We start from the raw sequence: 20196 nt of genomic DNA, 5'->3' as shown, positions 1-20196 counted from the left end.
TAAGAGCATGGATTGCTCTTCTAGGGGTCCTGAGTTCAAATCCCAGCAACCACATGGTGGCTCACACCCATCTGTAATGGATATGATGCCCTCTTCTGGTGCGTCTGAGGACAGCTACAGTGTGCTCATATATAATAACTAAGTAAATCTGTAAAGACTTGCTCCAGATAAACTAATGCTGAGTGGCTCTGGCACACCCTGGGAAGCTTCTGCTCCCTCCCACACATCCCACGGTGTGATGCTGTGTCACAGGCCTACGAGAAACAGGGGTCCCTGCAGACAATCTTACCAGCCGGGCTGCCCGATTATAGACCTGCTCGAAGACAGGAGACAGTGGGATCTCCTCGATTCGGAATGTGACCCCTGAGAAGCTGAGCTGGCGGGCGATGTACATGCCACTGACCTTCATGTCCATGGCCACAATCTCCATGGCACCCACGCCCCTGCAGACACATAGAGCCTCTGAGCGCTTCACCCACGAGCCGGGAGGCAGAGCACACCACTAAGCACAGGCCTGGGCTCGGGGGAAGACAGTTGAGGCCCGGCCTGAGAGAAATTTGTGTGGCAGAGAGGGGCAGAGCAGAGGGACCATGAGAGGAAGCTCATCTTTCCGAGGGGACAGGAGGGGCTAGGAGAGATGGGCCCTCTGGAGACCTGGCCAGGATAGCCAGCCCAGAGACAGAGACAGGGCTCACCTCTTCTCAATGGCATGCAGGAACTCCTCGAAGGTCCGGAAGGGTGTGCCCTCGCCCCAGATGCCCAAGCGGCTCATGTATATCATGTTGCGGGGCTCAGAGGCGCCTAGGGGTTGGAGGCAGGAAGCTGAGGCCAGGAACTCACCACACCATATGGAAGTACTGTAGGTCTAATGGAACCTGGGGTACAGTGTGGCAGCCCCAGAGACTCACGGGCCAAGGGAGGGAACTGAGGCTCTGAGGAAACTGTCTTGATGGGGTACCATCAAGGTCAGAGAGCCACGAGTAAAGGGGAGGCTGGCTGAGAGACAGCAAGTGCTACATCTGCCCCAGGTGCCAGGCAAAAATGATACAGACCCAAATCTTTGCAATCTAGCATGGCAGGACCCCCCTCCCTGTGCAGATGACGGCACTAAAAGCAGGCCGCTGGTGTGAGCTCAGCTGCCGCCCTCATCTCACCTGTGGCGCTGGCATACACCACCCTGGCCTGGGGCAGCTTGTTCTGCAGGTCCAGCACGGCCTTGCCCATCTTGGTGGAGCTGGCGTTCTTGGCTTTGTGACACTCGTCAAACACAATCTGAGATACGCTGGGTTAAGGAATGTTCCGGAAGCACAGAAGGTGTCCCTAACCAACTATCCCACAATGCAGCAGGGGGGCTCAGCAGCAGGCAGACTTGCTTAGCATGAACCTAAGGGTTCTGTCCTCAGCACCACAAAGCCAGGTCTGGGCCCACCTCGCCATGACGAACTGCTGTGGCAGACTCTGTCTCAAAAAAACGGGTCAAGGGGAGACACCAAAGAGGGATGCACTACACAGAAAGACTCTCAAGACCAAAGGACAAAATGCCAAGAAGAGAAAGACAGCAAGAGAGCTGTGCTGAGGGTCTTGCCCCAGCAGTGCAGATCCTGTGGGTCTCCACGTCCACCACCGTTGGGTCCCTGGGCACATCCCTGAGGGCCAGAGGCACTGGCCATGGCACAGACTGCTCTGGGTCTTGCGGGCTGCCCATACAGAGGAGGAGACCCAGCGTCTCCCACGGCCAGCCTTTGTCATGCAGAGTAGCCACAATATTCCCAACAGTCACCCCTAACGCTGTATGGAACCTGGTTACTCACATGCTGGCTGGAAGCAGGCCAGGAGGACATGAGGATGACTTGTGAGTCCTGCTCCATGCGTAATCCCCAATATCAGAATGGCTCTGAAAGAGGCTGTGCCAGGCGGGGGTGAAGACCCAGGCCTAGTATGGCGGCGCACTCGTAGCTATGTATGTCTGGCCTTGGGCCCCTCCCATTCAACACCTACTTAGTACAGCCCTAGTGCTTCAGCTCTGCCCTTCTCCATGCCCACCCACCCACCCCTGGCCACAGGATACCACACCATCAAAGGCCTCTCCACACCACTGCAGGATCTGGCGTAGGCGTGTGCGATGCTGCCCACCCGCCTGGCTTTCTCCAATCAGGGCAGAGTAGGTGGCAAAGAGGACACCCTCTGAGGTAGTGTTGTCACCGTACTTGATCTGTGGACACAGGTTCAGACACGGGGATGTGTTCAGGGATGCCCCTGCCTCAGTTCCTTCCTTGCTCAGGGGTCTGGATTCAGCCCCCTGTGCCCAGCCCACCTTGCTTAGTGCATGCACCGCAATGCCGGGGGCCTCGATGTCTCTCAGGTCCCGTTCTGCATCATACTTGAGGTCATTGGAGGCACTGAACCTACAGGAGACGCCTGGTCAGGAAGGCCTCCCTGACCCACCCTATGCCCCCTACCCCCTCCACTGGCAGGTTACTCACCACAAAGCCTTCTTCCGGCCCCGCAGGTAATTCTCCACTATGATGCCAGCCACCGTGCGGCCCTTGCCCACGCCGGCCCCATCCCCAATCAGGAAACCAGCACGCTGCCCACTGGGCAGCAGGACCTCGTGTTGCTGTGGGTGAATAGAGGCGGGTCAGGCCTGTGTACCTGGCACTCTCCTTATGAGCCAGGAAGGGCGGGTGGGGCAGCTACCTGGCAGGCATAGGTGATGGCTTCCAGCTGTAGGGCAGACAGGGTCCCGTTGTCTGAGGTGGGTAGTGCCAGGGTGTAGGTGATGTCTGGGGGCGGAACGCTGGACAGTGTGCTGGTCTCCACTACACGGTCTGGGTGCTGCTTTCCAATCTTGGCTGGTGATGGGACAGAGGGCAGAGTTGGCACATGACAGAGGAAGAGAGGCCAGCAGCATGCCAGTCTTCCACCCTGTTCACAGAACCTGCTCCTGATGCCTTCACACTACGGATCGGGAACTCGACCTCATCTTAGTGGGTGTCTCCATGCCGTCCCTGGCCGGGACACTCACACTTGGAAGGTACATAGTCGGCATAGGTCTCAGCATGGCCCAGTTCCTCAGCCTCCTCCTCGTCTTCGCCTTCCTCCTCCTCAGGCTGGCTGTGTGACTGCAGGGTGCGACAGTTCAGGGGTCTGTCCCACACTGTGTTGACCGAACCTCCCCAGGGGCAGCAGAGGGCTGCACCAAGTGGCTCTGCCCTCAGCCCCACGTGGGGCCCGGTGTTTGCGACTGGACAACAGGTAGGGCATTCCAGCATCCAGGCTCCTAGGGCCTTGCACACTGAGCTTGAGCCTCTCGAGCCCCAGGAGACCCCCGCCACTCGGCTCACCTGATAGCTGACGAGAAGCGGGGTACTGGAAACTGCGGTCACCGGGTCTTCCAGAGCCGAGAATGGCACACTCGGTAGGAACAGCTGTGGGGACAGCAGGGCAGGGCGTGAGCCATGCCTCCTATGCCAGTGTCTGTGTCCTTAGGCAGGGGATGCTCAGTCTCAGGGGCAAAGCCCTGCCTGACTCATACTGTGACTTGGCAGGCCCCGGTAGGGAGGGCTGACAACAGTCTATGACCCTGTGGCATATGGGAGACCCCAAGATGTAGCACCCGGTCCAGGGAAAAGTGGACAAAGGCCAGCCAGCCAGTCCCAGGATGCAGACTTGGGCCCTGAGGGCTGGGTAAATGTCCTTGAGCTAATGAGTGGCCATACCACCTGTGGGGGAAGCCGAGGACCTCCCCAGGGTAAAGGTTCCTCTATGGGTGACAGGGTGAGAATGTCCCCAACGCATGACCAGACTCCAAATATTCCTCTGTAGGAGACATGGATGGGCCACAAGTGCTGACCAGTTCCGGACAAATGTGTGGCCTGGCCAGTGTGCTGAGTCTGAGCCCATGTAGGGTACACGCACGCGGGGTACACGCACGCGGGGTACACACACGCAGGGTACACACACGCAGGGTACAGGGTTCTCCTTTGCACACTGATCTGATTCTCAAATCCTCAATCTACAGACATATAGATAGATTTTAAAGTTTTATATTTTGTGTGTCTGCGTGTTTTCCTTACATGTATGTAAAAGTGCCCTGTGTGAAGGCAGTGCCCTCAGAGGCCAGAAGAGGGTGCCAGACCCCCTGAAACTGGACTTACAGATGGTGGTGCTCTACCATGCAGATGCTCGGGACAGAGCCTGTGTCCTCTGCAAAGGCATCACAGCCCTTGTGTTTTTTGTTTTTGTTTTTTTTTCAGACCAGGGTCATGTAGTCCAGGCTGGCCTCAAACTCCCTAGGGATGTAGCCAAGGATGACCCTGAACTCCCAATCTTCCTGCCTCTCCTTCTGGGTGCTAGGATTACAGGGACAATACCACACCTGGGCCATGTGGTGGGGAGGAGAGAACCTAGACCCTCTGGTTGGCAGGACAGGGAGCAGCTGCTCAGCGACTGGGCCATGCTGGCCACTGGCCACGAGGGAAGTGGCCTTCAGTCCTAACCTATAGGGCTTGCTTGAGATGTGGCATCCGAGGGAGGACAGGAGCCTCTGTGGCACTACTGCACAGTCACTATCACATGCCCCTTGCTCTGCTGGGCACAGGGCCAGGGGTGTTGAAAGCCAGCGGAAGCTGGGGAAGGTTGAAGTCCACACTCAGCCCTCCAGTCTTTTTTTCCTTTCTTAAATTAACAAAACCCAAACAGACTGGAGGTTCCTGGAAGGCTGAGTCATGCCCCGGGCAGGAGCCGCATAGGGTGTTGGGTTTCAGATATGGGCTTGCTTGGTCCAGGCAGCCTGGGGCCCTGGGCAGGGTAGGCAGTACCCTGTGGCCTTGATCTCATGGCTCCACACAGCAGGGAGTAAGGGACACACGGGACTGCCTGTCCTGCTGGCTCTGTGCCAACTGCACTGTCAGCCCTTAGCTTGGAGCTGTATGGCTCCAGGGCCTCCTTCCTGGACGCTCCCAGGGGCAATCCTAACTTACACTCTCAAAGTCTAGAAGCTTCCATCTGGAAGACCCTGGCAAGGCCTGGACTAGGTCCCCTGCATCATTGGGACTGGGGACCAGGTCAGGTCAGTGAGGCTTTGTCTACCCCAGGAGCTCCCTAAGTTGGATAACCATACCCATCTCCCAGACACTGTTAATGTCCCCTGGGGGGAAACCACTGCTGGCTAAGATCCCTCTGGGTCAGAGTCCTGCACACCCGGAAGCCTCGGTGTCCTACAGTCACCTGCCTGCTGAGTGTGTGGACAAAGTGTCCCTGAGAGACACTGCTTGCTTCAGGGACACTGCTTGTGGCGGTCAGGGAATAGACCCAGCATGAAACCATCAGCTAGGTGTCTCTTCCTCCTGGACACAAGGCTCGGGCATTCTGGGCCACACGGGGAGCTTAGCAGGATCTCTGACTATCGCCCACCGTAGGCCAGGAGCTGCCCCTGGCTGCAACAGTCACACATGTCTGCCTCCAGACACCATCTGAAGTCCACTATAGGCAGAGTTCTTGGGGTGAGAATTGGTGACCCAAATTGCCTTTGGAGTCAGACATGCGGGCACACACCTGTCACCGCAGGACTCAGAGAGAAGCGGATCAGCAGCTCAAGGGTAACCTTGAGCAAAGTTGAGACCAGATTGGGCTATGTGAGTCCCTGCCTCAGAAACTGAAGGAAGACAAACCCCCAAACTGCTCTCCATCTCTGCAGGAAGCATCCGTGTCCCCAGCAGGTATACAACATCTGGGCACAGTACAGGGTATGAGGGGACGTGAAGAATGTGGGAGGCCGGGGCTGGAGAGATGGCTCAGCGGTTAAGAGCACCCGACTACTCTTCCAGAGGTCCTGAGTTCAATTCCCAGCAACCACATGGTGGCTCGCAACCATTTGTAAAGAGATCCGATGCCCTCTTCTGGTGTGTCTGAAGACAGCTACAGTGTACTTAAATATAATAAATGAATAAATCTTAAAAAAAAAAAGAATGTGGGAGGCCTCTAGGGCTGTCTCTAGAGCTTTGGGGATTGGCCTGCCAGCCTCTGGGGTATAGGATCCCTTATAGCCCAGGCCTGAACACACTGTCATCATACTCAAGCTCTGCCAGCCCTCCTTGTCCACCTGTGTCACCAGGGTGACCCTGGAGGTGCCCTGAATGCTGACCTTGTCCCGGGTGGTGGAGGTGGTGCTGACATCCCAGATGGTAGGCACCTCGTTGAGGCTGTCGGCCGGCAGGAAGTCGGGTGTGTCTGGGATATCTGACAGGGAATCCACAGACGAGGAGAAGACAGAGGCATTGGAGAGGTCCTCGAGGCATGAAGGATCCTAGGAGACAGACAGTGGTGACACAGTGGCTAGCTGTGTGTGCACTCACATGTCCAGGCAAGCAACAATGTATTCCGAGTGTCACACAGCCAGGAAGACGAGTGAAGACCCCATACACCACAGCATGGAGTGACCATGAGGACACGGTCTCAGTGAGAGCAAGACATACAAGGCCACACAATGGGGACTCCATAACAGAAAATGTCCAGACTAGGAGAACACAGTGATGGCAAGTGGTTCAGGGTTTCCAGAGCTGGGTAAGGATGGTGATGGCCAGTGGGGATGGGGTTCTCTTTGATGGGATGGAATGTTCTAAAAGTCATAAATACACAGCCATGACTACATTAAAACAGCAGAAATGTACAGCTTAAATGAGTAAACTATATGGATTATGGATGAAACTGAGTAACAATGTTTGTTTACTCTGTAGCCCAGGCTGGCCTCAGACTCAGGGCAATTCTTCACCCTCAGCCCCTCCCACCCCCAAGTTCCAAGATGACAGGAGTCCTGTCTCCACCCAGAGACCCTGAGAGTGAGCATCCTGTAGGCTGGGAGTTTGACATTCCACCCCCACCACAAAAAGGACTGGAGGCCAGGGTGATGACCCTGAGGACCTGGGCCGGGCAGGATCACCCTGCCTCATTGAGCCTGTGTTCCACACCAGCCAGTAGCCCCAGCATAGCCCAGTATCAGATAATTAGAGGGTCCAGCTGACATCTGCCTCGGAAGCACCGGGTAACATTTCCTTGGCAGGGCGGGAGGCCAGGAGGGCCTCTAGGGCTACAACTAGAGCCGGCAGTAATCTGTGGCTTGTTCCTTTACGCATCCTGTCTGTCCCCTCGCCTTGACAGTGAGCACTCAAGGGTACACAATAGACAATCCAAGCTCTAGCTGTGAGACGTCTTTGGAGAATGGGTGACTAGCAGCTAGGGAGGACAGGGCTGTGCTGAGTGAAGGGCTGTCCCTGAACCTGGGTAACCAAGGGTACACGTCTCCTGCTCTGTCCCAGGAGATAGGGCTAAGTGATGAGGCAACAGGGTTTCAAGGCTTCAGGGTCAGAAGGGACAGAAGACCCCTGAGTATGGTGGCCCTCAGCCTACCCAGCCCGGTGTGAGGCTGATCTCTAAGGCTTATGTCCTTAGACTCAAAAGTCTCCTTGGTCCTGAGGAGGGTCCTGGGGAACTGGCCGCCTTCTCCGAGGGTTAGTGTGTCCAGGGCCATCTGGTCTTACCCAGAGAAGGGAAGACAACTGGCTGGGTACCTAGTGACTTCCTAGGGACCCCTGAATGACCCTGGTCTGGGGATATGTTTCTGAATCCCCACCTCACAGGGCACTATGACCCCACTGCAGAGGTGACAGCCTGCATTCAGGGGGCAGGATAGGGGATGGTAAGTTTTTGAGACCAATTTCTCCATTGTATGCTAGGAGTAGACTTGGACAGTCCCAGCCTGTGCCATCCCCAGCACAGAACCCAGTCTAGACTCTGGCAGCATAGGACAGCTCTGTGATCCTTGTTCTCCAACATAGTGAGAAAATCCCAAGAGAACCCAGTGCTGGACCAGGAAGCAGAGGAGTTGTGAAGTCCTGGGATACAGGGATCGCATGTCTCAGGGCTCCCCAGGGCCCAGCAATAGGCCCAGCACCCTCTCACAATGGCTCTAAACTGTGAGTGATGGTCTCCACAGCTGTGGCTGGGGGAGGCAAACCCAGTGACTCCTACAGTGGCTTCAGTCCAAGATGGGACAATGTCAGTTAAGGCTGGCCCAGGGAGGCAGCCTGATGTCCTAAGGGGTCATAGACAGAGAAAAGAAATGAGGGGAAACTGAGGCACTGGAAACAGGCCACTATGGTTGAAGGTACCATGTGTAGTGGAAAGCCCCTCACTCGGTGTGATGGGCATGACATAGGGACAGGAAGTGAGGGCCCTGAGGATTACATGGTGAGATAGTCTCGCATTGCTTTGGCTGACCTTGAACCCTTATCCTCCTACCTCCACCTTTAGTACTGGGGTGGCAGGCAAGCACCACGCCTGGAGCCTTCAATTGTAGTCTAAAACTTTTACCAACCAGGCCAGTAGGGACAAACTTCCTGGCACCACCTCCCAACAGCCGAGCCACCCATGGACGCTGGGGCACAGGGCTTCTGGAGTGCCCAGGCCTGGCCCTGTGCTTGGCTCACTCAGCGCCCCAGGACAACTCAGTTGTCACTAGCTCATGCACACAGACCCACACTGGTGAGGTACCTACCTGTGTGGGAAGGCTAGGTGCCTGGACCCTGTGCCCTGGGCTGCCCCTGTGGGATGCTCTGAGGATGGGTCCCAGTGAGGCCCCTCTAGGGTAGGTCTATCCCCTGTAGCTCCTTCTGGCTGGGTCTCTAGCGAGAGCATGGGCACACTGGATGGCACACAGTGAGGTTGGGAGGGTCCCCACTGTGGTTACTCTGTGAGCATTTCAGACAGCTCTGCTAGGTGGGAGGGAACCGGCAGGGACTAGCCCTCCATTGTCCCAGGTCATACAGCAGACATCTCCCAATCCCAGAAGACAAACCCAGAAGAAAGGCACAGAAACGCAGACACCCTCCACCCCTTCTGGACTGAAAACCCAGAGGAAAGATGCGCTCCTGCCTCACCCAACCCATTAGACCTCGCTAAGACTGAGTCCTGCCCTAGCCCAGGCAGAGGTGTTGCCAATAGTCCCACCTGGACTGAGGACAACCCAACCCATCCCTTCCCCAGCACAGGGAGCTGGAACAGCTCTGGCCACCTGCATACTGAGGCTCCCTCCCACAGCCATCCTCATGCCACTATGCTGAGTCTCAAATCTCTGGCTTAAAAAATTCTGGCAAGTTCACTGTGACTTGATAAGAAAAGTACAGAGTGGGCAGGGCTGGGGGCGTCCCAGCCACAGCTCTGCCACCTGTGGAAGCTCAGGGGCGCCACAGGTGGCTCTGGGTGGCCCTGCTGGTCCCTGCCGGTTACCTTGTTGAGCGCGGCGAACTGCAGCCAGAAGCGCAGCTGTGACATGGTCGGGGTGCGGGGCGCTGAGCGGTGGCCGCCGTGTCCCCCAGTTAGAGCTGCCGGGCAGCACCAGCCTCATGACCACGGTAGCCGCAGGCTTAGCGGCTCCGTGGGGGACAGAGGCAGCAGCAATCTTGCTGGCCCCATTTGCATGAGGGTTAGTCACCGGCTCCCTCCCGACTTCCCCTAAGGCTGGGCTGGGTTTCAGGAAATGATGCCGCCTGGTAAGTCAGGGCAGTTACTGGCAGAGCACGGAGAATTACTGTAGGGGGCGGATCAGCCCAGAAGGGCTGTCAACAACGCGCACCCTGCCGGGCTCAGAGCCTGGCCTGACCCCACTTCTCTGGGCCATCCCATGGGGAAGAAGAGAAAGCTTCAGTTTCCCTGGGACTACTGACGCGCGGGCTGTTCTGTGCACCAGCCCCCTACTCCCCCCACCCCACCCCAGGGAAGTCAGGGATCAGGGGCTGCAGGCAAAACTGAGAAGCTGGGCCAGGGGAACTGAGGCCTGGGTACCCTTCTACTCCTCCCTCCAGCTGAGCTGGGCCGCCAGTCCTTCATCAAAGTGCATCCTCCAGAGTCCTCACACCAGGGCCCACCGCTCACCCCTGGTATCCTCCAATAAGTTGAGCTGCTGGGGAGAGCCTAGGGCCACAAGACATAGGAGAAGACACTTCCACTATAGGCAGGCAGGGATGCAGCACAGGGCCACAGTTGTGGCTGTCTCTGGGGACATGGCCTCTCCTGTTGGGGATGAGGTGTCCCACAAAGAAGGCCATCCTATATCAGTACTCATGGGCAGGAGGCTGAGGAGCCCAAGCCAGCAGGATCCCATCCATCAATGAAGATCCCCGGCCATCCTGTCAGGACAGCAGCGCTGCAGGGTTCTACTAGGCTCTCACATCCTCAGCCACCCAGGACAAAGGCCCCAGAAACAGCAGCTGGAACTGCCCTCATTCACCCTGGCAACATCCTGTCCCTATCCAGGCACAGGCACTGAGCAAAGCCTCAATTCCAATCAGCACAGCGAAGCCACTCATTGTGGTGCATCCTTGTTGACACAGCCCTTGACAGTCTGAGGCAGGAGGACTGTGAGAACAGCCTGGGCTACACTGCAAAACCCTATCTCAATAAACTCAAATCAAAACTCAGAGCAGGAGTTCTGGAGAGGTGGCTCAGCGGTTAAGAGCACTGACTGCTCTTCCAGAGGTCCTGAGTTCAATTCCCAGCAACCACATGGTGGCTTACAACCATCTGTAATGGGATCTGATGACCTCTTCTGGTGTGTCTGAGGATAGCTACAGTGTACTTATATAGAATAAATAAATCTTTTTTAAAAAAAGGAAAGAAAGACAAATATCAGAGCGGGATACCACCAAGGACAGCGTGACCCCGAAGCCAGCAGTAGCAACTGTGGCAAGGCTGTGGAGAGCGGCCTCTGGGGAAGCAGGCACCGAGTGCCTCGGACAACAAAGCGCTGGCTTCCACGACTTGACAACTGCTTTCCAAAATAGCCGTAGAAAAACCAGGAGCACCACAGCAGTGAATCTCAGTACCAAAAGTGGGGTCATCCAGTGTCCCCCAGTGCCCACAGGCAGGAGTATCCCACAGCCATGAACAAGAGAGACATGGCTGTGGACATGCCATGGCTCCAGCATGACACAGCATGGAGGGACATAGAGGACACACTGCTCAGAGACAGCCAGACACAGTGCACACAGGGTCTGGGGCTCCAAATGACATGGAATAATCTGCCATGGGGATGTGCCTCCCTTGGAGGAGACAGAATGTTCTAGAACTGGACAGAGGTGAGGGCTGTCTGGGTCTACAGTCTGTGCAGCCAGGGCTAATCTCTACTCCTGATTCTCCCGTGGGTGCTGAATGTACTTTGAAGGGACAATCTTTACAGCTGTCTCAAGTCTAAGAACTGAAGGTCCCGTGCTGGTGGCACATGACTTTAATCCCAAGACTCAGGAGGCAGAGGCCAGCCTGGTCTGCAGAGTAAGTTTCAGGACAGCCAGGGCTACAGAGAAACCCTGTCTTAGGCACTGGGGGTATACAGGGATGGATGGAGCCAACATGAAAAACTCAAGTCCCCAAATTACCGCAACTGTGAGGTACAGGGAGGGCTGAGGTGCTCCCAGGGGTCAGAGTCAGGTGGGCATGAGGAGGTACACTCAGGAATGGCAGGAGAGGGTCTCCAGTCATGGATGTGGGGACACTCTGCCCCTCACAGCCCCTGGAGGCCAGGCATGTGGGCTATCAGGCAAAGGCGATCTAGGGGCCAAGGGGACACAAGACACAAGCTCAGAGGGCTGGGACCAATTAGCCTGGGGTGAGGGAGAGCTAGGAACATGGGAAAGAGGGACCTGAGGACTTCAGCAGAAGAGTCATCTGTGTGACCTGTGCTGATCCTGATGACAGACAGGGCCAAGCTAAAGCACATCTGCTCATGTGGCTGATGGCAGCCAGGGGCGAGAGTCATGGGAGGGATTGTGGGCACAGCTGGTCTTTGGATCTGGCAGAGGCAGAAGGGGTGGATGTCCCTTACAGGGACAGCCTGAACCATCAGAGCTTGGGTCTAATTCCCCACTGTATCAGTTCTGTCTTGACTCCCATCTTCCTGTCCACTTGGTACAGGGCTATGTGGCCAGGCTGGGAATAGCAGAGGCCTCTCTATACCACAGTGAGGGGACAGAGCAGGGCAGGGAGGGAGGGCTGCTAGCCTAACATGAGGGGCTCCAGAGCACAAAGGTAGGGCTGGCCTGGATGGGTGCAGGCATCTGGCAGGTCATCCCAACAGCTAAAGCGACAGAGTGGCTCCTGTGACTCTGGAGGCTGAGGCAGGAGCCTGTCACCAGGTCAAGGCCAGCCTGGGCTACATAATGAGACTTTTGTTTTAAGAAAAATGAAGGGGTTGGGGATTTAGCTCAGTGGTAGAGCGCTTGCCTAGCAAGCGCAAGGCCCTGGGTTCGGTCCCCAGCTCCGAAAAAAAGAAAAAAAAAAAGAAAAAAGAAAAATGAAATAACCCAGGCCTAGTAGCACATGTCTTTAGTCTCAGCACTTAGGAGGCAGATCAGTGTGAGTTCAAGGCCAACTCGGTCTAAATAATGAGTCCCAGGACAGTCAGGGCTACGTAGAGAGAGACCCTGTCTCAACACAAAACAAAACAAACAGAGATAATACAGGAGCTGGGCTTGCTGGGCAGTGTTCTCATCACGCACAGAGCCTGGGGTTTTATCCCAGACACTACATAAACCAGCAAGGCAGAGGAGGGAGGATCAGGAGTTCAAGGACATTCTCAGATATATAACAAGTTCAGGGCTAGCCTGCACTGCATGAGATCCCATCTCAAAAAAAAATGTATATGTAAATAAATAAATAAACAAGTAAAATGTCCTGTTAAGATAGCTTATGTCTGGCCCCAGCTCCTAAAAGCATAGTCACTGTAGAAATACTGAGCTACTGTGAGGTCCCACAGCATGAGGGTGAGCTTTTACCCAATTGTAGTAATGGCTGTCCCTATGAGATTGAGGGACAGACACAGGAGGAGGGGTGACACAGAAGGTTGGAGGCAGGCTCAGGGGTACGGTACATAGGAGCCTGGGATGGTGGGAGTGGCCCGGAGGCACTGTGCAGACTGCCTGGGCCACCAGGCTCGCCGGTTGGGAGAGACTGGTTTTTAATGGTTTTGGCCTCAGTCCCCACCACCCTGCCCACTCCTACCTCTCCAAAAGAGAGGCCTGGGCCACAGTGTGTACGGAGTTCCGTGTGCAGGGTCCCACTGCCCACCTCTACTTGCAGCAGCAGCAGCTGCCGCCGATGTGGCTTCCTGTAAGCTAGCGCCCTCTCTGGCTCCCCTTTCCTGATGCCGGTAAACTGTTGGGCAGCAGTGGCCAGACCTCTGATCCTGACTAGCATTTGCGGAGTCTGAAGTTGGAGTAGTCGATGCGGCCACTGGGTGGGAGGTGGGAGGTGGGAGGCGGCATCGCTCCTTCCTGAGCGTGAGCTCATCTGGTTTCCCAGAAGCCGGCCCAGTGAGCATGTTACGGGACACATGGCCTTGGAGGGAAGTAGAGGGCCTGGGGCACAGGCCCACCTGTGCGCCCCGGGCTCCTGGAGGCTGCCCTCCCTGTACAGGGGCTGGGTAAAGAGACACAGGACCATGGCCAGGAATGTGGGGTCTGAATGGCTCTGTATCTATCTATACAGGGAGCCTCAGGGAAGGTGCAGGGCTTGGGTGAGCCCCGGGAACACTGAGGACACCCGGGACATTCCAGGAAGGGACAGCCCAGGAGAAGCCTGAGGAGAATGCAGAAGAGATGGCCCTAGGTGGCAGGTCCTTCCCACAGGCCTCCAGCATCCCTCTCGTTGGACACAGGCTTTGCCCCAGGTGTGCTGTACCTGCCCTCCTGGGGTAAGAACCAACGCCCCCTACACACATACCCAGTACACAAAAGCTGTCACTAAAAGTTTACAGCTGTACCTCCGCCCACTTCCACTCCTGGGTGTGCACTCAAGAGCCACAGGGACAAGTCCCCACGGAAACTCTTGCCCTCCATGACGGTCGGTGGGCAAGCAAGCTCTGCAGAAGATGAGTGGATGGCACACACTTGGATGTTACTCAGGACGAGAGGTAGAGACACAGGCCACAGTGTAGGGGACCTTGTGAGAGACCCAGACACAAAGAGCACACTGTGTGGGGCTCCAAAACTGAACTGTCCGGAGCAGACTCCAGAGACAGGGAAGGAGTCTGGGTGCTGGGGACTGAGGAGGGAGAGATGGAGGTCATGGGATGGCGACATGGTGGCTTGGGAGTCACATGATGTCTCAACTAAAAACTCAACAATGGAGACAAAAGCAGGTGTCGGGTAGCCACGCACCTGCACGCCCAGGGTGGGTATCCCACAGGGGACTGTGAAGCTGTTCTGGTCACCAAGCAGGGCCATCAGAGCCCATGGGAAGGGGTTCCATGCCACCAGAGATGGAGGGCAGACCAGGAGTGCACGGGCCCTGTCCTCGGAGAAGCAGGAGGTCGAGGGCTGGGGCTAGCTGCAAAGGAAGGCAGGGCTCCAGGCACTGTCAGGCGCTCAAGACACTGTGGAAGCCTGATGTCACCAGTGTGTCACCAGTGTGTGCCCTGCCGGGTCCAGTCAGCAGCTACTGGGGCCCCAAGTGTCAAAGTCATGCAGCATCGTGGGAAATGTATGTTGGGGGAGGAACTCCCACAGCTCACAGAAGAGGCCACGAGAACAGGAGCCTGAGTGGAAGATGGCAGACAGCAGAGGCGACTTCCAACATGCCATCGCACAGGGGGCCCTACCCACAGGGAAGGGACTGAATGGCAGGTAATATTTGGTTTCTTCTACTTCTCTTTCTGTTACACTTTTCTTGTTGCTTTGAGACAGGTTCTCCAGGTGTAGCCCAGGAACACTTAAACTCTTCGTCTGTCCCCTGCCTGGCTTCCTGAGTGTGAGAACGCCGGGTGACCTCCCTCCGCAGGCTTTCTTTCTTCTTGTACAGTTCAGCCACGGGACTTGTCTCTTCCTCTTTGCTTCTGCCAGGAAACTCGGCCTCATGTTCCTTCCTAGCTCTGGGTCCAAGCAGGGTGGGCTTTCCATTCTGACTCCTGGTTCACACCGTGGTCACGATCATATCCACACGGAGCACAGAGGTAGCATGATGGCTGGGGTATCCGCTTTTCTTGCCACAGGAACATACTGTGGGAAACTGTCCTGAAGCCAGTGTGAGTCCTGCCACCGGCAAGGCAGACCCACACCCTAGCAGGTGGGGCTGGCACCACACCCAGCATCTCCTGTAGACTCGCAGCCCCTCCCCCAGTTTTGGGCATGCAGCATGGCCTCTGGAAGGATCTCTGATTCTTACTGTCCTGCCTCCCTCTGAGGGCCATAGGAAGATGTCCCCAGCTCAGGGTCCTCACTTACACCACTGGTCATGTCCTTTCTGCCCTGTCGTGAGGCTTGGCTCAGCTCTGGCTCCTTCTTCTGTGGAATTTGAGGCCATCCGTGGTCCGGCAGTATTGGGGAGGTGGAAGCAGGTGACAAGCTTAGGCAGCACAGCCAGAGGCTCTAATAGAATCCCCTGTCCAACCTTCTGTGGTCAGGGCAACAGGCATGAGGGTAGGTATTTCCACAGGCATTCTGGGGCAGCATGTGTAGGACACAAAAACACCAAGGGCTCAATAAACGCTCTCCCAATGGATGGGCGTGGCCACGGCCAGCAAGAGGTAACAGGTAGCCACCACATTGTCAGATGTGTGGGATAAACAGGTTTCAAACAAGCAGATCATGTGAGCACAGCTGGCAGGAGGGGGTGAGGGAGATCACCTCTGGGAGTTTTGACCACAGGGAGGCAGGTGTGGGCCTCTGGCATCAGAAGAGAAATGGAGACACCAATACAGAGGGAGAGACAGAGACAGGGAGACACACACACAGAGAGGCAGAGCCTGATGGCTGATCTTGGGTGCCAGTTTCGCAGCTGGAATCAACTCTCCCATGCAGCTGGGCACACCCCTGGGGGAGGCTCTTGCCTGGACCCACCCTAAACCCTGGGCCACACCTTCGGTGGCAGCCCACATAAGAGGGCATGGAAGGAGGAAGCTTTTGCATTTGCCTGCTTGCCCTCACGCTCGCTGGCAGGCTCACCTACCCTGCTGCCGAGGCGCGCCCTCGCTGGTGTCAGAGCCCTGTTCTTCAGGGTTCCAATGTAGACTGGAGACCAGCATGCCCTGGGAATCCTTCAGGGCTCCAGCACTGATCGGGAGTGCTGGGACATCAGCTTCAAGGACTGAGCAGCTACTAAAGACAACCGCTGATGAACTACCCAGAGCACAGACATAAGGCGCTCTATTGAGTGGCTACCGTGTATCTATGTGTGTGTGTGTGTATATATATGTGTGTGTGTGTGTGTGTGTGTGTGTGTGTATGTGTGTATGTGAGTGTGTGTGTGAATGTGTGTGTCTGTATCTGTGTGTGTGTGCGTGTGTGTGAGTGTGTGTGTGAGTATATGTGTGTGTGTGATACGTACTACATGCTACACATTCATTCATCAATCAGTTCTACTCCTTTAGAAACCTAACACACAGAGACAGACAAAGACGGGCAGAACAAGACAAGACAGCGACATGGGGGCCAGCAGGCTTGGTTTCCTTGCAGTGGTCTGAGGAGCCTCTTTACACTTCTAGTGACAGAGATATGTGCCCCTGCCTGGCCACTAAGCAGAGACCTTCACTGGTGTCCCATGGGGAATAGGATTCAAACCAGGTGTGAGGCAGGCTGAGGCCCTATGGCATCTAGTGAGGACGGCCTCCAGTGGGCACATACCCTCAGCCCTCAGCTTCCCCATACAGCTCTGGACACGGCCCCAAAGGCCAGTAACATGCCTCAACTCCAGGATGCCACAGTCAGTCCTTCTTGTCCAAAGCAGCCTCAAATCCCTGCCCCAATCAACCCCACTGAAGACCAGTGGCCACAGTGACAGCTCAGGGCCCCATACTCGAGAGTGGCCGTTACCTGAGGAAAGTCGCTGCTCTTGGAGAAGAAGCTGGGGACGGTGGCTGTGGTGGGGTAGCTGGTTTCAGGGCAAGACTGGCCACCAAGGAATGGGGTGGAGCTCACGAACTGTCTGTAAGCAGAAGTAAGATGGTGACCACAGGCCCCGGGTGAGGCACGAGGACAGGGGATCGAAGCACTTCTCCACTGCTGGGTGCACGAGCAGCCATGCGGGTCCAGCCCAGGTGCCTCAGACACAGCTTAGAGCCTCCTGGGCCAGGCTTCAAACAGCCATTCCTCCATGGCCCATCAGACTCCGGAGATGGGACAGACAAACACAACTAAGACCTGAGTCCTCTCCTGCCCACCCGCACCCTACCCTATTTCTCCATAGCCGAGAAGAATGAGGAGGGTGTGGCCAGCGCAAGGCCACCTTGCTCCCAGAGCTAAATGACAATGATGGCCTGCAGGAGACAGGGTTGGACTCAGTGGCTGGGCTGTGCCTGGGAGTGGAGACAAGGCCTCTGAGCCTCTCTGCTCAGAGTTCCAATTCCTTGTCCTCTTTGGGTCCTGGGGCAGAGAGACAGTGGTCATCCCTAGGTCTCTACCTCTTACCTGAAAAGGTTTGCTAAGACAAATGTGAAGGCAGGCGCACCTGCTAAGGGCTGAGTTTACATAATACATTCCGGAGCCCTGCACTGGGAAGGCAGCTCCATGCAGGGGAGAACCTGTGCCCTGAAGAGCAGGGTGTGGCCACATATGCCTATAACCTCAGCACCGGGACAGGCAGAGGCAGCCAAAGCCGTGAGCTCTAGGTCCTGTGAGAGATCCAGGCTCAAAAACCAAAGTGGGTCAGGCCTGGAAACCTACACCTTTAAGGAGGCAGAGGCAAAGCAGATCTCTGTTGAGTTTGAGACCAGCCTGGTCTACAGAGCAAGAGCCAGGGCTGTTACACGGAGAAACCCTGTGCCAAAAGAAAAAGAACCTCTTCTTCAAAAACAAACAAACAATAAAACAAACAACAAACCAAAGTAACAAAAGACCAGGGAGAAAGGACTCAGTGGTTAAGAGTACGGGCTGCTGGGTTGGGGATTTAGCTCAGTGGTAGAGCGCTTGCCTAGTAAGCGCAATGCCCTGGGTTCAGTTCTCAGCTCCGAAAAAAAGAAAAAAAAAAAAAAAGAGTACGGGCTGCTGTAGTCCCGCAGCTCAAGACCATCTATAATTGCCAGTTCTAGGAGGTCCTCTGTGGCACGCATGTCATGTACAGACATATGTGCAGTCAGAATACCCAGCTCATTAGCTAGATGTGACAGCCCCCTTAATGCCAGCAGTCAGGAGGCAGAGGCAGAGGGATCTTTGAGTTCCATGCCATCCTGCTCTCTCTAGGAAGCTCTAGTCATGGCCACAGAGTGAGACCCTCTCTCAAAAGAAAAAATAAGGTGGGAAGTGACTGAGGAAGCTGGCCCCCACTGACCTCCAGCTCCACATCTGCACACGTGCAAACAAGCATGCATGCACAGAGGCATGCAGAAGGAGTCCATCTCAAGCGTGCAGGAAGCTTGGACGGCACTTGCACTGAGCTGTTTGCACGGGGCACCTCCTGAGACAAACTCCTTCTGAGCCTTTAAAGCCTAGGACCTCTGGGTGCCCTGGAGCCCGTCCTCCAGCAGCTGCTGCCATTCCAGCCCCGCTGATGAGACACAGGGCTCACGCAGAGATGGGGTGAGACCCCACAGTAACACTTACTGATTTTCACTGGAGAAGGTGGGGTACAATGGCGGTGAGAAACTGCCCCACCAAGGACAGTGCAGGAGTCGGTTCTGAAAACAGAAACACCGGCATCAGGTAGGGGAGGAGAGCAGGCCCCAGTGTGCAAAAGGCAGGGGTCCTGGAGAACCCGACATCAGCCAGCGTCTCAGCTGTCCCATGTACATGGGAGAAGCCATGGTGGGTTGCAAAGAGGGCAAAGGGAGAGAAGGGCATGCTGAGCACGGGTGCATGGCTCCAGAGGGCTCAGTATGTCCCCTTCTAAGAGAGCCTGGAGACTGTGCTTGGAGGGGCTGGGGACATGGCTCAGCAGCTGAGCCCCCCTCCCAAATTCTCCAGTGAGAGGATGGGGGTGGGGCTCAGAGATGGAGCCCCTATCTAGAATCCCCCAGTGAGAGGTTGGGGGTGGATTGGGCTAGGAGTGTGGCTCCAGGCTCTGAGGCCCAAAGAAAACTCTGGTGAGAGAGACCTTCTCCTATCCCTAATGTGGCTTTGGTCCTGCTCTAAGCGCATATCACCGGAATGTCCCCATACAGCAGATACATCCTGTATCCCGGCTCAGTCCACTAACAGCCCACTACCCCTGGCCTGTCTCTGAAATCCTGAGAACTCACACCACTGGTATGGTGGGAGGGAGGCAGAGGCAGACTATTTATAGCAGAGGAAACTGGACCCTCTGCAGAGGCTGACAATAGGGAGATAATTAAGTAAATTACGGGCTGTGGATGAAGGAACAGTGGGCGGGGAGCAGAGAGGGCCAAGCAGAGAGAACAGGAGCTGGGTATGGTCTGGCTGCAGCTAGGCACAGTCACTGGGTGCCAGCAGGGTTGGCGAGTTATGAGTAGCATTCTGGGTACCTGTCGCTGTTGCTTTGGATCTGGAAGCTCCATTACTGATACTTTCCCTTCAGGGGCCAGCACAGGAGCACTCGATGGTGCAGCTGGGCATGGTGTGTCCTGGGTCAGCAGCAGCCTACCTAGCTGTTCCAGTGCCCAAGAGTCCCTGTCATCCCCGCTATGTCCCAGGGACTGCGCTATGGATGGCACAGCTCTGGCTTACCCTATCCTGTCTGACCAGCCACCCTTCCTGTGTCCTGTATGCTTAGGACCTGTGACAGCATGATACTGTGACAGAGGATACTGTTTCCCTGAAGAGCAGCCCCTGCCAGGGATCCTAGCACTCAGGGAGCTGAGGCAGGAGGACAACTGTGAGTTCCAGGCCAGTCTGGGTTATAGACTGAGACCTGTCTTAAAGAACCCAGAAGCAAGGCTGGAGGCAGCACATAAGCCCTGGGACGTGGGAGCACGCCTGTCACCTGGCTTTCAGAAGATGAAGCTAGGAGTTCAAGACCATTCTCCGACACATGAAACCTGAGGCCAGCCTTGGTTACAGGAAACCCAGCATCAAAATAAAAAGCAAAACAAAACAAAAACCCAAAACCAACAATAAGACAAACAAAAGCGGGGCTGGGGATTTAGCTCAGTGGTAGAGCGCTTACCTAGGAAGCGCAAGGCCCTGGGTTCGGTCCCCAGCTCCGAAAAAAAAAAAAAAAAAAAAGAAGACAAACAAAAGCCCCCCTCCCATGGCAAACTGT

The 20196-nt window shown here is 55.8% G+C and overlaps 1 protein-coding gene across 5 annotated transcripts in view; it reads right to left on the bottom strand.

The window, feature by feature from the left end:
- Positions 1–20196, bottom strand: part of Sbno2 (strawberry notch homolog 2) — a 43814-nt gene that overhangs the window by 7730 nt on the left and 15888 nt on the right. Inside the window, 13 exon segments of one of the 5 annotated variants that reach the window (NM_001108068.1) lie at positions 290–443; positions 696–801; positions 1155–1272; positions 2069–2212; positions 2315–2405; positions 2484–2617; positions 2698–2852; positions 3026–3122; positions 3345–3428; positions 6146–6307; positions 14208–14376; positions 16857–16968; positions 18582–18655. In NM_001108068.1, the coding sequence (NP_001101538.1) occupies positions 290–443; positions 696–801; positions 1155–1272; positions 2069–2212; positions 2315–2405; positions 2484–2617; positions 2698–2852; positions 3026–3122; positions 3345–3428; positions 6146–6307; positions 14208–14273 (1311 nt within the window). In that variant the 5' untranslated portion in view covers positions 14274–14376; positions 16857–16968; positions 18582–18655. 5 annotated transcript variants of the gene reach the window in all.

Source organism: Rattus norvegicus, chromosome 7, assembly GCF_021556685.1.
Source record: "Rattus norvegicus strain SHRSP/BbbUtx chromosome 7, alternate assembly SHRSP_T2T, whole genome shotgun sequence".
Taxonomy (NCBI): Eukaryota; Metazoa; Chordata; class Mammalia; order Rodentia; family Muridae; genus Rattus; species Rattus norvegicus.
The sequence above is the reverse complement of the archived record's forward strand: the minus strand, read 5'-3'. Positions and strand labels throughout refer to the sequence as shown.